General features: G+C 39.8%; 1 protein-coding gene across 1 annotated transcript in view; it reads right to left on the bottom strand.

The window, feature by feature from the left end:
• The window catches only part of insra (insulin receptor a), a 53644-nt gene extending 36430 nt beyond the window's left edge, over positions 1-17214 (bottom strand). Inside the window, exons 1-2 of the mRNA XM_005936647.3 lie at positions 15909-17214; positions 5295-5843 (exon numbers count right to left, since the gene is read on the bottom strand). Coding sequence (XP_005936709.1) covers positions 5295-5843; positions 15909-16002 — 643 coding nt within the window. The 5' untranslated portion in view covers positions 16003-17214. The remainder of the gene's footprint in view (positions 1-5294; positions 5844-15908) is intronic.
• Positions 17215-19173: the final 1959 nt, after the last annotated feature.

Below are 19173 nucleotides of genomic sequence, written 5' to 3'. Positions count from 1 at the left end.
GTGTGTGTGTGTGTGTGTGTGTGTGTGTGTGTGTGTGTGTGTGTGTGTGTGTGTGTGTGTGTGTGTGTGTGTGTGTGTAAGAGACCCACAGTCACCCTTGGCACTTAACCACTGTCTATCCAAAGCTTCCTTTAAAAATAACAGTATCACAGTATGATAAATTTTAGTTCTTCTTTTACAACAAAATAAAAAAGCAAAAAGCAGTAAAAGTGATTAATTATTATGCATTAGAAAGAGGTTACATTACATTTTTCTTTTATTATCAGGTGTATTCCTGTGTTTATATTTAACATGCATGCATGTTCCTTTGTGTAAATCATCATGGAAATAAATGCAGCAAGTTTTTGGAAAGCCTCTAACTTGAAGCACTCCTGTAGGTCTATAAAAAGCAGTGACAGAGTACATCAGAAGAGGACACCGAATGCAACACTGTGCCCTGTGGTTCTAGCTGGAGCTTAACGGGTCTTTTTCATGCTTTAGTGAAAGCAGGCAAAAAAAACCGCAGGTCACAGACCACAATACCGCAGGCCCATGATTGGAGATCAGTGCTTGCCAGCCAACATCTGGCCTTGATTCATTGTCTCGATTAGGAAATCATCGGTGAGACTTTTTATTTAAACACTTCCGGATTAAGATTCACCGCCACCGCAAACTGACAACAGGTCTTCTGAGCCGATTCTGCAGATACTTCAGACGGACTTCAGATGGCTGTGAACCAAGTGGCCACAAGCAAAAAAGTCATTAGTGGAAAAACTATAAACACACTTCTCAGTGGCAAAGGCGCTGATGAGCGTAATAATGGGGCCGCGCTCAGCGCAACAGAAACTACCGCCTGCTGCAAACAAACACTGGTTCAGTGGACTTGTTAAACTAATCTAGGCAGTCCCAGTTTTTCAGTGGGAGCCGAAACTCACACCAGTGCCAAACAATCAGCCACAACCTCAGTTTCATGACTGTTAATATTCAAACTTTCACTGCCATTGATCAGTGGCCATGAGTATTATTCACTGACACTTGGGAAATGGCTACAATTACAGCTAGGGCTGCTCGATTATGGCAAAAATGATAATCATGATTAGTTTCACTGAAATTGAGATCTCGATTATTTGACGATATTTATTTAACAATAACAATGTATTGAATAATGACTTTAAAGATTGTCAAAAAACAATATAAAATAGTGTGCAAATACTGATAACAGTGCAAATGTTTGCAATATAAAAAATAAATGAAAAATGTAAACATCTATGTTTAGTGAACTTTGCAGTGTTGCTCTGTGGTGCAGCTACGACACCGTAGCAAAGTTTACACACTGTGTCTACTTGATCCACGTCTGACTCCGCAAACCCATAATGTTTCCACACCACTGAAGTTTTTTTTTTACCTCTCTTTTCAACCAACGGCAGTCACTCTTCTCTCCAAATAACTTCTGCTTAGCTTTCCGAGCTTCCCTCGGGTCCTCTTAATCAGCGGTCCCCAACCCCCGGGCCTCGGACCGGTACCGGTCCGTAAGTCGTTTGGTACCGGGCCGCGAGAGTTGAGGCTCCGGTGTGAAATGTATAGTTTTCAGGGTTTTTAATCGGTTTTCAGTGTTATTTTGTCATCGTTTTTATCGTTTACTCTGTTTTCCTTGGTCTTTTCACGTGTGTTATGAATAAATTTTATTTTTTTCAGTACCGGTACTAGTTTTATTTTGTTGTATTTATCCGCGACACTTTAAAGGCCGGTCCGTGAAAATATGGTCGGGCATAAACCGGTCCGTGGCGCAAAAAAGGTTGGAGACCGCTGCTCTTAATTGTTGTGACACGTGTTCGAAATGCAGAGAGGTGCGCTCAATTTGCCACACGGAGCAGCACGAGAGTAAAGCACGAGGGAGGGGCTAATAATCGGCTCAGTCATTTTTGGTTTGGTTTAGGTTGAAAGCCCAGATCGTAATCGTGATTAAAATTCGATTAATTGAGCAGCCCTAATTACAGCACTCTAGCATGGTGGAGGATCCACTCTTAAGGCACCTCCTCAGTTCAGCGTCACTACTCCCTGTCCAGGATATCAATCCTCATCACCGAAGGAGGGACCGCTGGCATGTAGGTGTAAACAGACAGTATAGTAATGAGGTAGCTCTTCTGTGTTGTGCCATCAACTTAGCTAGAGGTTGTTTGGTTTTCCTGATACTCTTCATTCTCTCTGGTTGTTTATATACTACTACTGTATTTTGTGCTCTCTTCTCTTTCCCCTCTTTCCCAACCAGTCACAACAGATGGCTGCCCCTCCCCGAGCCCAGGTTTCTTCCTGTTAAGTGGGAGTTTTTCCTTCCCAGTGTCACCAAGTGCTTGCTTATGGAGATCAAGTGATTTGGGGGGTTTCTTTTTAATATCGTAGGGTCTTTACTTACAATATAAAGCCCCTTGAGTTCAGTTGTTGGTGTAGTGTGTTATTTGGGGGTTGAAAGGCACAGAGATGCTGTGTTTGGAGCTGTACCGATAATCTTGACACATATGGGATCTCCAGTGGCTTCAACTGAAACTTTACGGTTCATAAACCTGAGACTGAAGAAGACACTCAGATGAGTGAGGAAACGTTTCTCCCACTGAAAGCGCTGCGTGCAGATGAACAGAATCAACTTTCTGGGATTTCCTTACCTGGATTATTGAGCATGCATCAGGACATAATGTAGGCAGCGTTGTGTAATGATATGGGCCGACACCCATGTGTAAAACTCTTCTCAGCACTTGAACTTGAACTCTTTATGTGTAAATTGGTGGGCTCCTTGTTGTACAGTAAAAGGCACAATGTACGTTAGACATCATGAATGTTCATGATGTCTAACGTCTTCTATACAACGTCCCCACAACATAAGAAATGACGACACTACAGTTTATTGAGAGTAAACATTCACAGACTAACTGGAAAGGTGTTGCATCACATTAGAGTACAGTTCAGGCAACATTGACACAGAGCTTGGCCTACTTAACTTACCCTAGCACATGACAGAGGTCTGACATTTCAACATCAAGAAGGAGCGACATGCCCATTTTTGTTTTGTTATGTCTCTGTATTTTATATTTATGAGATTTACTCTGACACAAAGACATGTTTTGTTTCTAACAAATACCCTCATCAGCTCTTATTTAAGTTGAACTGAACTCTGTAAAAGCTGGATGGGTAAGACGTGTAGCAAAAGCCAATGGAAATATTGATGTACCAATGAAAAGAAGCTGAGAAGGGCTCTGCAAAGCTGCCACTAATCGCTGGCAAAAATCATAACAAACTAAAAGGCAAATCTAATTTTTAATGTTAGACACAGTTTCTTATACAATCATGGAAAAAAAAAAACATGATTTTTTGACTGCTGCAAACACTAAATGGTGACATAAAGGGGAGAAAAACTGAGCCAAGTTGATCTCCAGATAAAAATGGTGGCTCGTAAATAGATCTCAACTTGAGATAGAGAAATCTGGACATTATTTAACAATAATCATTATAAAAAGATCTGAACATTTCGATAACTCCCTTGATTAAAATTGTTGAAGGAAACAAATGCATTGAAACACAATAGCCCTCACTTGGTTTTATGTTTCGATGGAATTTCATTTTATTATGACTTTAAATCCACAATTACACTAAAAAAATCAAGCTATGAAGGAGATTTTGCTGCATTACATTTTGTACTGAAGCCCTTGTTTTGTGTTGTGCTATGTTGTAAATCCAGGGCACAATTTTCCTTTACATCGGTGACCTTTCAGCTGTCACTCCCCATTAGGCTCAGCTCGAGCCAAAAAGAGAGCCTTTGGTCAACAACAGAAGCAAAAGCAATTCACCTGTGTGGAAATAACAAATATCTTTCAACAAAATGAGCACAGCTTGGGCTCTGGCAGCCCACAAGTCAAGCTCAACCAGCAATCAGTGCCACAACACATCAGCCGATGCTTCAGCTGAGTTCCTTCTGCACATCCTATTGGCAAAGATCATATGCAATGCCAGTTAAGATGCTTCAGCCTGCATACAAAAACCTACTTTAACTAGTCTGCTGTCATTAATGCCTGCTATGTCACGAGGAGCTCCTGTGGTGCCCTCCATGCCCTTTCATGGTATCCACACGGCCATGCTATCCATACAGGTAGCAATGTTCATATTAATATCAATAAGGGTATAAGCACACAATAGAAATGGGTCAATGTCAAACTGCATCATTCAAGAATGATCACACAGCCGAATACACACGACCTCAAACATTGTTAGTGAAAACTGGACATTATCCTCCTCGTGAAGGCCAGATTTATTGCAGGACTGTTTTTTGAGACCTTTCAAGTTTTATCTTTGTATATCTAAACTGTCAAGTGTAGATTTAGAAGTGAATTTGAATTTCCAATAAATTTGTATTTAAAAAACATTTGTTATAAAAGAAGGCTTATGACTATCTGAGTCACTGAAAAGTTCAGGATGAATGGGTAGGTGGAATGGTGTTTCACTGGATGGATGGCTTGAACTTTCAAGTTAAATGCCTTTTAACTATTACTGACTAAGGAGATTCTGCCATCTTAGTACTTTTAAACCTCAGCGCTGCATTTAATACCGAGATACATCTTCTCAAAAGCCCTTTTTTCTATTTCATATGCTCCCCCTTGCTCATTAAAAAAAAAAAAATTATTATTATTTATTACTTATCATTTATTTTTGCGTTTCACTTATATGCAGATGACTTGAAGATTTACGTGCCACTCAAACATCAATTCTTCTGAAGGCCCTGCTGCGCTGTTTCGGGAGATATTTGGACATGGATGGCTTTAAATGTTCTTAACTTAAATGAACAGAAAGCAGAGGTCAATGTGTTCGGTGCTCCTTTTAAAAATGTTTTTAAAAAAATCCTTTGCAAGGAATCTAGAAGTGTGTAACAACAATCCAAGTTTTGAGAAACCTTTGCAGTTTTTTCACCAAAACTGTGAATCAAACTGGCCAACATTGGTACTTCTCTGACATTAGACACCTGAAAACCATTTTTAATGTTTGGCTTCTAAATGTTTGAGTTCAGAGTTCCTTTTATTTGTGTCGTTTTTACTCAGATTTTCTCACTTTATGTTTCCTTTCTTAAAGGCTATCATTTTGTCCTTTGTTTTATGTTATTTGATTTTATTTATTTTTTGTTTTTAATACAGCACTTTAGTCAACAGCTGCTGATTTTTAAATGTGGTATATAAACAAACTTGACTTGACATGGATGAATGGATGTGTTAATAGGTGATTGCATCACAGATAGCACACGTTTTAGTAGATAATCTTAATAAAAAGCTGCTTACTTCTCTGACAGTGGTTGTGGGTCCAGCAGCGTTCACTGAAGTGCCCATTGAGGGTGGTCGTCTGGCAGGTGGTCTTTCCGACTGCCGCCCCTGGACACACATCGCCACACTCTCTGTCATTCTTGTTGGCCACGATGTAGTTGTCCTCCACCGAGTCCAGGATCTTGGACCAGTCCAGGGTGGAGAGATAGCAGAGATCAGGGTTCTTCTCAATTCTCACAGCTCCTCTGGTGATGTTCATCAAACTGTGAAGGCCGATCTCGCGCAACTGGAGCATCTCAAACACAACCAGGGCATAGTTGAAGAAGAGATTGTTGCCTCTGATGACCGTCAGGTTGGGGAAGAGTTCGCTAAGGCTCTCTAGCCCGTAAACTCTGAAGAGCAACAGATAGTCGGTGATGACTGTCAGCTTGGGGAAACTTATGCCTCTGAAATCCTCAGGCCTGGTCCTGAACATGAGTAGGATCTTCAGGTGGCCTTCAATCACAGTACAATTCTCGAGCGTCCGCAGGTTGGTCACATTGTTGCGGATGTCCTTGCTTGGACAAACTGAAAAGAGAATCAGAAAGACAGAAACATATTCTTTAGAAACGAGTTCTAGTGTCACATACAGAATAATAAACAGTAAATTGGTGGAGAGGTTCAAATGTACAGTACGCCATTAAGAGTGACGAAACTGTGATGCATTTCAGAAAAATGTTTTGGCTCTTGGGTGTGAAGACAAAAAAAATTTCTAAGGACAATTAATCTTATGTGTTGTCTGCTCTTCTCAGTGCCGAACGTGCATTACACAAGATGTCTGCTCTGTGCACAGGAAAAACAAGGTCGAAGAAGTAAGACGTGACAGATGGGGGGGAAAATAGATCTCTTGATAATTAGGAGATATTTCTTTCCTGAAGAAAATATGTGGCTATGTCCCTAACTTTGATAAAGACCAGACCATCTTCCTTGACATTTTGTTTAGCAACCACATATCTGTCTGTGAGCCTCTGTCAAATATGGAGCGCTGTCATCAACGTGAGGCTATGCTCATCCTTGGTTATGCCGAGTTGATTTGTGGAGTTGCTTCTGTAACTCAAGACCATAAAAAACATTAGCTAATGCATTAAAAATATTTGTCCTTGGTAATGGCCATGTATTGCACCAGTAGCAGATTTGTGGCTTTGTCAGTGCTCACCCAGACACATGATCCTGTTCGATGAGAAATTCCTTAACTATGCCACCCCGCAGACGGGTTACATGTTTTTCTGTCTACTGTATCGCTGTGACGCAACACGTGAGATTAATGTTAGCCAGAAACTATCATTCGTCTGTCAAGTGTTATTTTGACACCACTGCTTATGTTTAGTCCAAAACTCAACAATATTACAGCTAACCCTAAGAACCACAGCAGTTTCTGGGTATTTTTTTGAAATCCTCTCACATTTTTACTCACCCTGAACTAAGTTTCCTGACCTGCATATTTATGTAAACAGAACATGCCCAGCTTGAAATAGAAAGAATTAAAAAATAAGGCATGAATTAAAAGATTTTGGACTTTTGATGACTCTGGCAGGTGTAAGAGTCATGCAGACATAAAATTACTTTTATTACTTGCAGCAGAAATTAAGAAATATTAATAAATAAATTGATTTCATCAGCTTTAGATGAATGTCCAGTGTGTTGCAAGAGCTACAAAAAAAACAGGGAGTTGAGTATAAAGAAAACTAAAGGTAATTTCCTAAAATGCCTTTTTTCAAATGAGCCAAACTCTTAACCTCATGGAAGTGCTATATGGGTCACCCCAGCCTTAGTCATGCTGGAGGTGTGCGGCCTGCTGAGAGTGGACTGCATTTGTTTACCAAAGGGCCAACCGCTGAGCCGGGGACATCAACCAGTCAACCGGTCAGCCGTGTGGAGACGAATGTAACCACTAGGTGTACTTGTCTTTATGGCCGCAGCTCATTTTACACCTTCTGTTGCATAACAGTACAAGACAAGCAGAGCACAAACACGGAGTCCAATCACCGGGAGACTGAACAACAAGCGTTTCACTTTGTAACCTTAACCAGGAAGCTAATTCTTCAGCACTTATCTGGAGTTGAGCCTACAACTCGGAGGCGTGTTTAAGACGGAGCGTAAAATGTTCAAATGAGGGTTTCAGCTGCTGCCCGTTAAAAGCAGCTCAGTTTGTTAAAAAGCACATTTCTCTTCTTAAACTACACAAAGATCAGCAGCTCTCCTTGGAGGCACTGCTAACTTGTAAGCACATATGACGGGCCACAATCCTTTTACTTTCAGCACATCTACTTCAAATTTAAACTTTTCACATCAAACTGACTGACAAACTGCCAGCAGCCTACTGTAGATCCATTAGGAAACACATTTACAACTACAAGCTTCTCTCTGTATCATACAAGGCCCCACACACAGTCGAGCAACGCCATTAAAAAGAACAAACAACAGCCGAAGTTTACAATACGAAGGGTCAGTGGCTGTGTAGTCACAGCTAAGGCAGAAAGCAGAGGACTAAAATGAGAAGGGGAATAATCACAGGGCGGCGAGTGCAAGTTCCTATCAGTGTACACTTTCAGCCAGGCCAGTATTTTTAGCACCACATTCCCAATAGAGAATCTAATACACTCCAGTCCTACCGATAGTGGCTCACATTGGAAAGTGGAACATAGCAGCCCTGGTGTGTAAGTGAGGAATTTTGGAGCAGCGGCAGAGAAAGAAACTGTCCGAGCACTCTTCTCTACCTGCGAACAGCAAGTTCAAAAACAAAACTCTGGGAGACAAAAACTAAGGCGGCTTAAATTTAGCTCATGACAACATGTGATGACTGAAACAAGACAAACTGGGACCACTGATGAATTTACATGCTCCCCGTATTGTGAGAAACAGAGAAACTGGGAGATTTCACAAAGGTTTCTATTGTCAATAGGCCAGCTCCCACTCTCCATACATCCCTTACTCTGAACCAGAGACTGAAAAGACTGCTTTGAGTCATCAATTAGAGTCGTTAGAGGGGCACATTTCTATTCACCACAGCCATCATGTCTCTCGCTGCCTACACCTTTGAGAGAGATTTACTTTATAATTAATCGAATAGGAGCACTATGATAGACACAAAAGAGCAGGCAGAAATGTATTAATAATAACTATAATAATCACAGTGTAAATGTTTTCCCTAAATGAAATTTATAATGAGCAACAAATCGCACGAAAAGACGAAATAGAATTCTTTTGAGCAATATATTCTTTTATTATGAAAAACTGGGTCTTTTAACACCATTCATCAGCAGGATAAATAGTTGGTTTTGGCCTCTTTGGGCATTTTATTAATTATCGCTCAAATAACCCAGCCTCCATTTACACGTCCACAATATACTACCGTGTCTGGATTATCTTATCTGGATGAGAGGAAAATGCAGATCATTAGCACTGAAACAACATTCTGATAAGCAGTTAGTTAAACAAATAATCAGCTTCTCAGAGCTGGAGGAGATTTGCTGCTTTCAATGTAAATTACTGACTGTAAGGTGAATATGTCTGAGTTCTGAACATTTGGTGCATCAAACGATGAAGAAATATAAAGGACGATTGGAGATTGCGGCCATTTTTCCTTTTTTTTGCGCCACGGACCGGTTTATGTCCGACCAATATTTTTACGGGCCGGCATTTAAGGTGTCGTGGATAAATACAACAAAATAAAATCAGTACTGGTACCAAAAAAAAGAAGATTTATTCATAACACACGGGAAAAGACCCAGGAAACCGAATTAACAATAAAAACGATTAAAAAAGAAACTCTAAAAACTCTAAAAACCATACATTTCACACCCGAGCCTTAACTCTTGTGGCCTGGTACCAAACGACTCATGGACCGGTACGTCGTCCGTGGCCCGCTGGTCAACGGTACTCTCTCCAATCCCAAAATGCAAAGAAAAGCTGGCGCCTGGAAGGGACTTAACTTACAGTGTACACTTAACAGTTAGGTTGGTTCGAGGTCTGAACACCTCGTGATAAATGAACGACTCTTGAGTTCATCTGGAAAAAAAACGAGACCAGCTCCTCTAAAGGGTCCTGGTGCAGATGTTTTGGTCTGCACCCAAATGCAATTACATCTTCAGAAATGAAGCGCACCAAGCAGGAAAACAAACCAGAGTTCGGTTTAAACAACTAAACAGTGCAGACATGAAACGATGTCCTGTGAATTTCAGATGACCACAAGAGATGGTGTAAAATAGCCGTGTATCCTTTACGTTGCACGCGCAGAAGTCGAGACACAATACCAACAAAGTCACACTTGTGACCTAGGCGACGCAAGCAACCTGACAAATGGACGTGGTGCCCAGCTGAAGTTTGGAAAGAAGATGAAAGTGACATACAAACACCCTTACACCCGGACTGTACTTTCCACATCCAGAAGTCTGCTCGGGTCCGCATGAGGTCAATTTTATCATGGTGAGCACAAGGACCCGTGCCGATGTCCATGTGTTTGCATGTTATTTGTGACCATGTGGACAGAAAACTTACATAACAATGCACAAATTACACATCTCCAGCTTCCTGTCTGTGTCTGCAACCATATATATACATGGCCCTAAGTGAGCGTGCTGCCTAGGAGGAACACGTAGGTAGGAATGTCTATAACGATACCGGCAGAATTAAGCAATTCTCGATACCCAATTCAATACGTCCATTTCAGAATAACAAAAGAAACGTAATACTTTGGATGCTTTTGAAACTAACTCAACTTGAATTATTTCTTGAAGTATTTTAAAATCAAATGGTACCATATGTATTGGTTCTGGTGACATCCCTACATTTAGGAGGCAGCACATATGACTCACAACTCCAGTGACTAGCTGTGAATTAACTGGACTCTATTACTCTCGCACAAACCAGTGCAATCCGACGTCACAGACTTTGTACTAATGTCCAACACAACTTGTGCACCACCAGGTAGAAGTTGCAGCCCAACAATTATTTTTAAAGCTGATAATTAAGCAGATTATTATTTGTCATTGTTTAATAATTTTATACATAAAACTTTTTTTTTTTTAAAAGCCAACTGGTCTGGAACTCAACCTTATGTCAATATCACCCAGTTTTCCAGACATGGATTCATGCAGCGTTCCTTTTACCCCTTTTACCTCAGAATCTGGATATTGGAGCTGGGAGTGACGTCATTCCCAAGTTGACTGCATTCCAGTAGTAGCAGATGGAAAAGCAGCCTTTGTTGTGCTCCCTAGCAAGGTAAAGCCATTCATCCATCATTACCAATACAGCACAATGCCTGGTTTTATTGTGCTTAAAAACATCGCTGCAGCACATCCGCGTGCTTGTGTATAGCTTATATAGTGAGTGTTGGATCGCTGCCTGCTAGTGAGTTGCAAATACACAGCAGCGGTAATACAAATTACAAGTTTTACAGTTTTACTTGTGTTTAAGAAGTCAGGGTTGGTGGGGCTTTTCTGACTTTCAGAGTGCGCAATCCAACTTAAGGGTTGGACAATGTGAAAGAAATCTCACATCAGAACACAAGCAGATTAATTCTCCCTTAACCAGCTCATCGACTAATCGCTCTAAAAGCTCTACGGCACATTATTGCACTCAGATTCATTGGGTGATGTTTGAAGGTGGTCTGCTTCACGATGTAATCAGTCTGTAATAAAAGTCAATCAGGCAAAAAGGAAATCCATAGAAGTTGATCACATTTGAGAGAAAAACAAAATCTACCCACAAGCTCCAACAGTGTGACCCAATTCTATATAATAATGAAGCCATACAGCAAACAAGACCACACAATTAATTTCATGAGTAAGTGCAGACACAGTTATGATGTTACCGTCCTCATAATTAATCCACACAGTTAGCAGATTGTGAATGCCTCGTGTAAATCCCGCCTAGGTCACAAGTTGCACTTTAATTTGAATCAACATGCACTAATCTATAGCTCACTGAAGCTTTAATGCAGAACACAAATTGTGTGCATATGTGAACCAAAGGAGTCAATGCTGCACAGTCTGAGCGCCACAATCTGTCCACTTTGTGCTCAGTGGCACTACGTACAAAACCGCAATCCTTTCACTACAGCTGCAAGCATCAACAGGCACAGAAGGCTTCTGATGTAGAGAAGGAAGTGGATGGGGGGGTTCGGGCTGTTAGGCTGATGGTGTATATTATCACTGAGCCTCAATAAGCATGCAGGAGCGCAAGCACTCAGTGATTGCAACACTTCCCTTTTCTAAGTTTCACTGTTGTGTTGTTTTCTCAAACAGGGCTACAACTAACTGAACATTCACAAACTGGCACGTGATGTGATCCTCTTTAAGACGGGTTTTAAAACCTCAAAGTGAAAATGAAAAATTGTAAATTAATTGTAGAAATAAGGTTTCATTTATCTAACATCGTGCTCAAAACTATTCTAAGAATTACTTCAACTAAATGTTGTATTTATTAAAAAAAACAAAACAAACAAACATCCAACTATCTGCTATGGAGAGCTCCTGAGCACCAATTACAGCTCAGAAATTTATCATTTTTGAATTGTGCAAGGTCAGATATTACAACAGCCAGAAAGTGACATTACTACGACTCTGAAGAGATGCAACTTTCTTCAGAAATTGGTCAAGAGTCAAAGTCATCCTCCGCAGTGTAGAATCTCTTACAAGAGTCCAGAAAGGAGGCGTGGGTTGAGAGTTTAATCATCAAATATGTCAGCAACTGGGAACCACAGCACATTAACAATACAGTGCAAAAAACAAGGAAAACGTTAAAACCAAAGAAATCAGGCCTCAGTCTTTAAATAGAGTGAAACTGAGTAAAACAGAGAGCCCGACCACACCACAAAGTTCCCCTTGGGATTGTGTGATTTGTATACTGTGGCTGTGGACCAAAGATCATTTAGTACCCACTCAGCGGCACTCACACATTATTCTCTCGGCTGGTTAGCAATACAACCCCCTTTTTATGTAAAAATATAAATCACAACCCTATTATTTGTCCTTCATTTTAAATTTGGGGCGCCTGTTACTTTGCAAAACTGCTGACACAGTGCAGTAGCAGCCAAAACAGCTAATGTCACTACTGGCTTTAACCACCGGGATTCATAAGAGCCTTTTAAAAAAAAAACAACCCACAGAGTTCATACAAACAGCACGAGCACCGAGGTAATTATTACCTCTGAAGTGTGACAGCACGCTAACAAGCATATTTTCTTTAAACAAGGCCACAGTGTCAAGGGTAAAGATCAGAAACTACAAGGTTTCACCGTCAGCATGAGTGGATAAAACGAATGAGTGCAGGTGTGTCAGATTACCGTTTTCAAGCAGTGCATAAATTTCAAACCTGAACGTGCCAACAAGGATTAGAGAGCCATTGTTTCGGATGACAAATGCAAAAATCACACTATTGTATACATGTCAACTGCACTTGTGACTTTGGTACTTGAGGGCACAGTGGCAGCTTGTGTGTAGTGTTTTTGAAGAGGTGGCGGGGGGAAGGGACAGTTTCATTGCCCTACAATTGCTCTTCTTGTCGGGTGGCGTAAATCAAGGGCGCCAGGTTGCTGGATCGCTGCCTGATTTTTTGACCAAAGTGGTGCTTGACAACAGGGTGCCGGTGGCTTCATGGCGAGCCCCGGCTGTTTAACGCTCTTAAGGTGATATGTTATCATGGCACAACAATAACACGACTCGACCACCTGAGCCCTTGAAGCGCGACGTAAGGGGACATAAGATCGAAGCAGCTCATGCTTTTATATATTTTATATTTAATAATATATTTTTAAATTTAACCCAATCTATTAGACTGCTGTGATAAGACCCTGAATATTTATATATTGATTTATTGATTTATTTGTACTCCAAGTGCTGGAACAGACTGATGTATGGCCTTATTTTTTCGCACTCTTTTTTTTGTTCCCTTTGCTTTGGTTGATGTCGTCTTTACTAAAACCAAAGTAGCATCCAAATAACAGCAAAAAAAAAAAACAACAACCCATTTTTATTTGGTACAAACTGCGCAGTTGGCTCAGTGTTTGACATTTCCTCCATGATGTTTTCATGTCACAGACAGGGGAGTCACAGAACAGTCATGTGACAGCACACACAGTATATTTTAAAGGTGACAGTACATAATTTGGGGAAGTACTAACAGAATTTAACAACAGAGCAGGATTGCACATATTAGAGGTTCTGAAAGTCGGTTGTTTTTTTAAATTAGAATTAACTAGTCTGTTTTCCCCCCCTGACGTTAAAACACAACCCCAAACTAATCACCTGTTTCTGTTGCCCTCGTTTGGAGAAAAAACTGTATTTATGCTTTATTTTTCCTACATTATTTGCTTTCTGAATCGTAAACTTCTGGCACTTGAAGTCATATTTCCAGTTTCTTGGATGTATGTATTGACAATTACTCTTCTTGGTGACTTGCACTGTCACATCAGTAAAGAAGGTGACACTTATAAATGACTTAAGCTGATGTTTATCACATCAGTTCTGCAGTCGCCAAATGTTCAAAGTGTGAATGTAAAAAAACAAAAACAAAATCTTTCTAATCGATCTGTCGTACTTTTTACAGGGTCCAGCTAAAAGCATAAAATACACAATATTTACCAAAAATGGTGACGGCTTCAACATTTTCAATTGATGCTTAGTGAATGAAATCAATTCACGGTGAATATGAAGTTTCCATTATTAAGTGAGTTTTTCCATCAAGCTGAGCTGGGCAGCGAAAAACAAGTAGCTCAAAAGATTTTCTGACTTCAACACTGGTCAGTGCAGCTTATGAAATCGAGCAGTGTGGGGCCCAGGTTCCACTCTTCCCGTCTGTGGTTCACCCTTAAGTCTGAGAGGAGCGAGAGGGGGGCTGCACGGCAATTACACAACTTGCTTCAGATTTATATCTTAAAATTCTCGCTCAGCCTGACTTGATGGCATCGCTCCAAACGCTCCTCATTTAAATCTGATGAAAGGCAAGAGACTCTGCGCTTTTTCTTTTTATCCGATTGCCTCTTACGTCAAACCAATGCCATATAGTGAAGCAGTAGGAGTGTCAAAGCTACCTGGGGCTGTGCACACACTGTATAAATGTCATAATGTACATACACGGGAGGGGCTTCTGTTTATCTGTTCATCTGAAAACGTGTTTATGTGCTTGTGTAACAGAACTGTACCAAAAAGCAGAGCATTTTCTCTTAGATATTACAGTAACTAAACAGGATTAAAAGTGATGAGTACAAAATCGTTTTTACTTTGCAACCGTGCACAAAATTGACCATCAAATGAACCTACAGGCAAACATTTTTGTAAACAAACAACTTGAGGAAAACTGGTTAGCTTACCAGTTTACATCGGACTTTTGAAGATCATATAAAAAAAGGCATTTACACCACATTTAAAGTCTGATTTTAACATTAAAGTCATTTTAAAAATCCACACTTCGGGAGTAATTTCACTGTATAAAACTCAAAAAGTATTGACAGATGCACCAAACACGAGCCAATATTCTTCCACCAAAAGGCTGTGACAAGCATTATTTCAACAAGTTATTCTGGCTGGACAATAAGGAAACAACCCAAGAGTTATTTGCAGATTAAAAAAAAGGTTTTAAAATTTTTCTTCTGACCTATAAATCAAAGATAACCTGGAATGAATCATCTGCTCTGATAAAACTCAACTTCCTGGTATATGGGGCAAGGACTGATCTCTGCCATATCACTGCTCTGCTGTGCAGACATCTTTAAAAATGTCCCACACCTTTTCTTAGTAACATTACCCTTATAATAAAGATTCCCACAGTGGAAAACTGTCAGTTTGCAGAGTCACTGCAAATGCCGTTCATTCATTCTTATCAACAGGGTGTAGAAGGGATTGTGAGGGGCTTTAAAGGGGGCTTATTGTCACATTCCTGCACAGAGCAGAGCAACAAGCCAAGCTTAAGCATCTACAATAACAACCAATTAATTCTACTAAATTCTCAGACTACTTACTTAATTTGTTTACAGTTAGTGCAGACTCACACAGCCGATAACTGCTAACCTTTGTCCCTTCAATGCAGGGGCTGTCTACAGCACTGCTGCTGCAGCCTGCGTGCTTTTTATCAACTCACCATCACTAACAAAACAAGAGAAAAAAAACAGTATGGCAATATTGCAGCAGGGTATCCGACTAATCAGCGGGATGTTTGCTTCATTTAAGAGTAAAACCGTAATAATAATAATAATAGTGATTTACTGTGTTTTTGGATGTTCATATAATAACTACAGCAGCTACTACGTGGGTGTAAATATCTGTAGATAAAGAAAACCTGATAAGTCACTTGTGAAATCGATCAACCATTATCTTGGCACTATTAAAATATGTGTAAAGATTTTTTTGATTGCTTTCGTTAACCCAATCACTGCAACTGAGGAGAATTTTCGCAGCACTTGGCTGTCATTTTTTAATTTTTTTAATCAAGCGTAATTTCAATCTGTGCGTTTTCCGCTCTTTTTCGCAAAAAAACTTCTGCTTTCTCTCAGGGTAGAAAACAGGCATCTGCACAGCACAAACAGCTACTTACTCTAAGTTTCACACAGTTTTTAAAAAGAGCTTAACATGAAATGTGAAAATTGGTGTTACTTACTCTCTGCACTCGCTTGGTGACAGCTCATCATAAAGCAGACTGCGGTCAAAACAAACCCCAAAAGCAAAGTCCGGAGCCACATATCTGACACCATGCAGCGCTTACTCCCGGTCGAAAATCAGAAAAATATAAAAAGAAAAACCTCCTGACGAGCAGGACAGCTCGGACTTGAGAGAGAGAGAGAGAGAGAGAAGTACCTTCAGGAAACTGGTTTTGTTTTGCGGCGTGGGCCAACAGGTAAACAAAAATAAATAAAAGACATCCCGGAAGATGGGCGGAGGAACGACTCCAACGTGTTCAGTCAAACACAAGCTAGCAGTGCTGCTGCTGCTAAAGTTAGCCACCTCACTGTGGGGCGGGGGGCGCCACCATCAACAAACGCCAACACAGGGCGTGGGTGCTCTTTTATGACTTTAAGTGCTTTTTGGTTGTTATTCTGGCCCAGCTGAGTGTGTCAGTGTCGGTGAAAAAAAAAGTGCAAAAACGGGCTCGCTAGCCGAGAAGAAGCTGGTTAGCGCTGGTGCTACAGTTGAGCTAGCTAGCCTGGCCCCTGCTCCACTCCAGCTCAGGCCACAAGCGAAGTTTGCGCCGCTTTTCAGCAGCCCACTCAGTTAATTTTAACTTCACCAAATGCGACGCGTGGCAACTCGGCTGCAATGCATTTCATCCTCAAAAAATAGAAATGATGCATGCACAAAAATCTTAATAAAAGCTAGCTTTGGTGTGATTAAGAGGGATTTTTTTAAAAAAAAATAGGGGAGTCGTTTGCTGCTGACTCGATGGTTGTGGCATGCGTGGCGTAACGTTAGCGTGAAAAAAAGAGGGAGCGAGATAGAGAGACAGAAAAAAGAAGAAAAAAAATCCCGTCAAGTCCCACAGCGAGCAAAAAACAGCCCAGTTTTCATGTTTGTGTTGTGAATTTTGTCGGCTTGGCTGGAAAACTTCCTCCACAGTCCGTGTAGATATTTCAGCAACACCTCCGCTCTCTGAAAGGCTGACAGCGCAGACTTCGTCGCAGCTCAGAAGCAGAAGCACCACTCTCCTTTTTTGTTTTTGTTTGGGAATTTAAAAAAAGAAAAGAAATTCACATACACGCTCCAATTTGCGCTCAGTGCACTGCACGGCGGCCCGCTACGGTCAAAAGTGTGTATCTAAACGGGAGGAAAGTAGGTTTATCGGAGTTTATAGTTGTTGTTTTTTTTCCTTTTCTTCTTCTTCCACACACAGAGGTAGGTCTCCCTGGTCCTGTAGGATCCCCTTCTTCCCAGCCCCTCCGCCAGTAAACAAACCCTGCCAGTGAGCCAGATGGGCTTGAGGGGAAATACGGACTGGAGCTTATTGGATTACACAACAAACTGATCCTACTGTCAGCCGGTAACGCGTTAGAAAGTAACACAGTTACTCCTGCGATTAATTTGCAACAAGGAGAAGTTTACCTCGAAGACTGCTTTAGATTTACTGCCGTGTCACTCGATTTGAAACGTACTTAGAACTTTAAATGTACGACTACAGACGAAATAATCGGTCAAATGATCGATATAAAATTAATCAAAAACTCCCAATTAATCTTTAAATTATTATTTTTTGCATGTTTGTGGTTGTTGTGAATTTGAAAACAATAATCATTTACACTTTATGGAATTTAAAGACCTAAATATTAATGATTAGCTAAAAAATAATCATTCAACTTGCTGCCTAAATAAATTACTTTACCATTTTAACATTTAGAGTTATTCCTTAAATATCACTATTACTAACTCCTAATACTAATACTATTACTAATAATAATAATAACAGTAATAATACATATCTAAACAAGCATCTCTTAAAATATTTTTCTTTTCAGGTTCAATTTAACTTTATTCGAGTAGACAGGGTACTTTGTAATTCTAAAAAGAAATTATTATTATTATTATTATTATTATTATTATTATTATTATTATTATTATTATTATTATTATCACTAGAGCCTTGTGAAAATTAATTAAAGGAAAAACAAAAGTTTTGCCAGTAAGCATAATCAGTTTGCACTTTTATGTGTATCTCACAATTAAAAATATTTAAATAAGCAATATTCCTAGCTATCTCTACATTATTGTAGGGTCTTTACCCTACAATAATATAGATATATAAATATCTATATATATATATATATAGAATATAGATATATATCTATATTCTATATATAATAATTATATGTATTCTGACTTGAAGAATACACATTTTCTGGGTTTATTACACACACCATAAAAAAAGAAAGACAATAAACCAAAGAGCATTTGTTTTCCATAACAGACATCACACAGGAAACACCCAAATAAGGAACAGAGAGCTCCAAAAAAGGCCAGATAACCTCCGGAAGTAAACATTATTCAGTTCACGAGGTTACTGATCACATACAGTGAAACATAAAGTACTGTAATCTCCTGATTTGAAACCAGACTATATTAGGTGCACGCTGTGTGTACAGACCCACATTCTTTGTAAATTAATGAACCGAACAAGCAATATTGTTGTGTAGTAGCAGACAAAGTGTTCCTTTAAAATGACACTGATGTGATTATGGGTTAGTGGTGAAATAAGATGGATATTTACTAAAGTTGTAAACACCGTGCTGCCAGTAAAAACCCAAAGAAGTCAGTCAAACATGAGGCGAATTATCAGGTAGATAAATGAGTAGTAATGTGATTATCATAAAACAAAGCAATGCCCATGACTTTTATCAAATGCATCATTTAGAATTTTTGTTTATTGTTTTTTAATTACCGTTTTTATCCGGTTATTAAAAACATTGAAGTGAACTCAAATTGTGCATTTTCCACCAACTTCAATCCTCTGTTAAACAGAGGATATCTAGACTTCCTTTTCCCCTCATGAAGTTTAACTTGTTTTGCGCAATTTTACTGTTATAGTTATTAATTCAAACTGTAAACCACCATTTACAAAAAGATCAGCTGACATGGGCGTATTCAGAATGAGCTGCAGAACCTTTTAAAATTATAATAAGCATTCCAACATCTTAAGGTGGGTGCATTTTCACAGCTGAGCCTGTGATTTGGGATGGTGGACTTTGTCTGTAATCACAGATCCCCGGTTTGAGCCCGGAAGGACACACAACACTCAAACCCAGATACAGTGGGGCAAAAAAGTATTTAGTCAGCCACCGATTGTGCAGGTTCCACCACTTAAAATGATGACAGAGGTCAGTAATTTGCACCAGAGGTACACTTCAACTGTGAGAGACAGAATGTGAAAAAAAAAAATC

The sequence above is a fragment of the Haplochromis burtoni genome, unplaced genomic scaffold (assembly GCF_018398535.1).
Source record: "Haplochromis burtoni strain Fernald_Lab_line unplaced genomic scaffold, NCSU_Asbu1 Contig_219, whole genome shotgun sequence".
Classification (NCBI taxonomy): Eukaryota; Metazoa; Chordata; class Actinopteri; order Cichliformes; family Cichlidae; genus Haplochromis; species Haplochromis burtoni.
The sequence above is the reverse complement of the archived record's forward strand: the minus strand, read 5'-3'. Positions and strand labels throughout refer to the sequence as shown.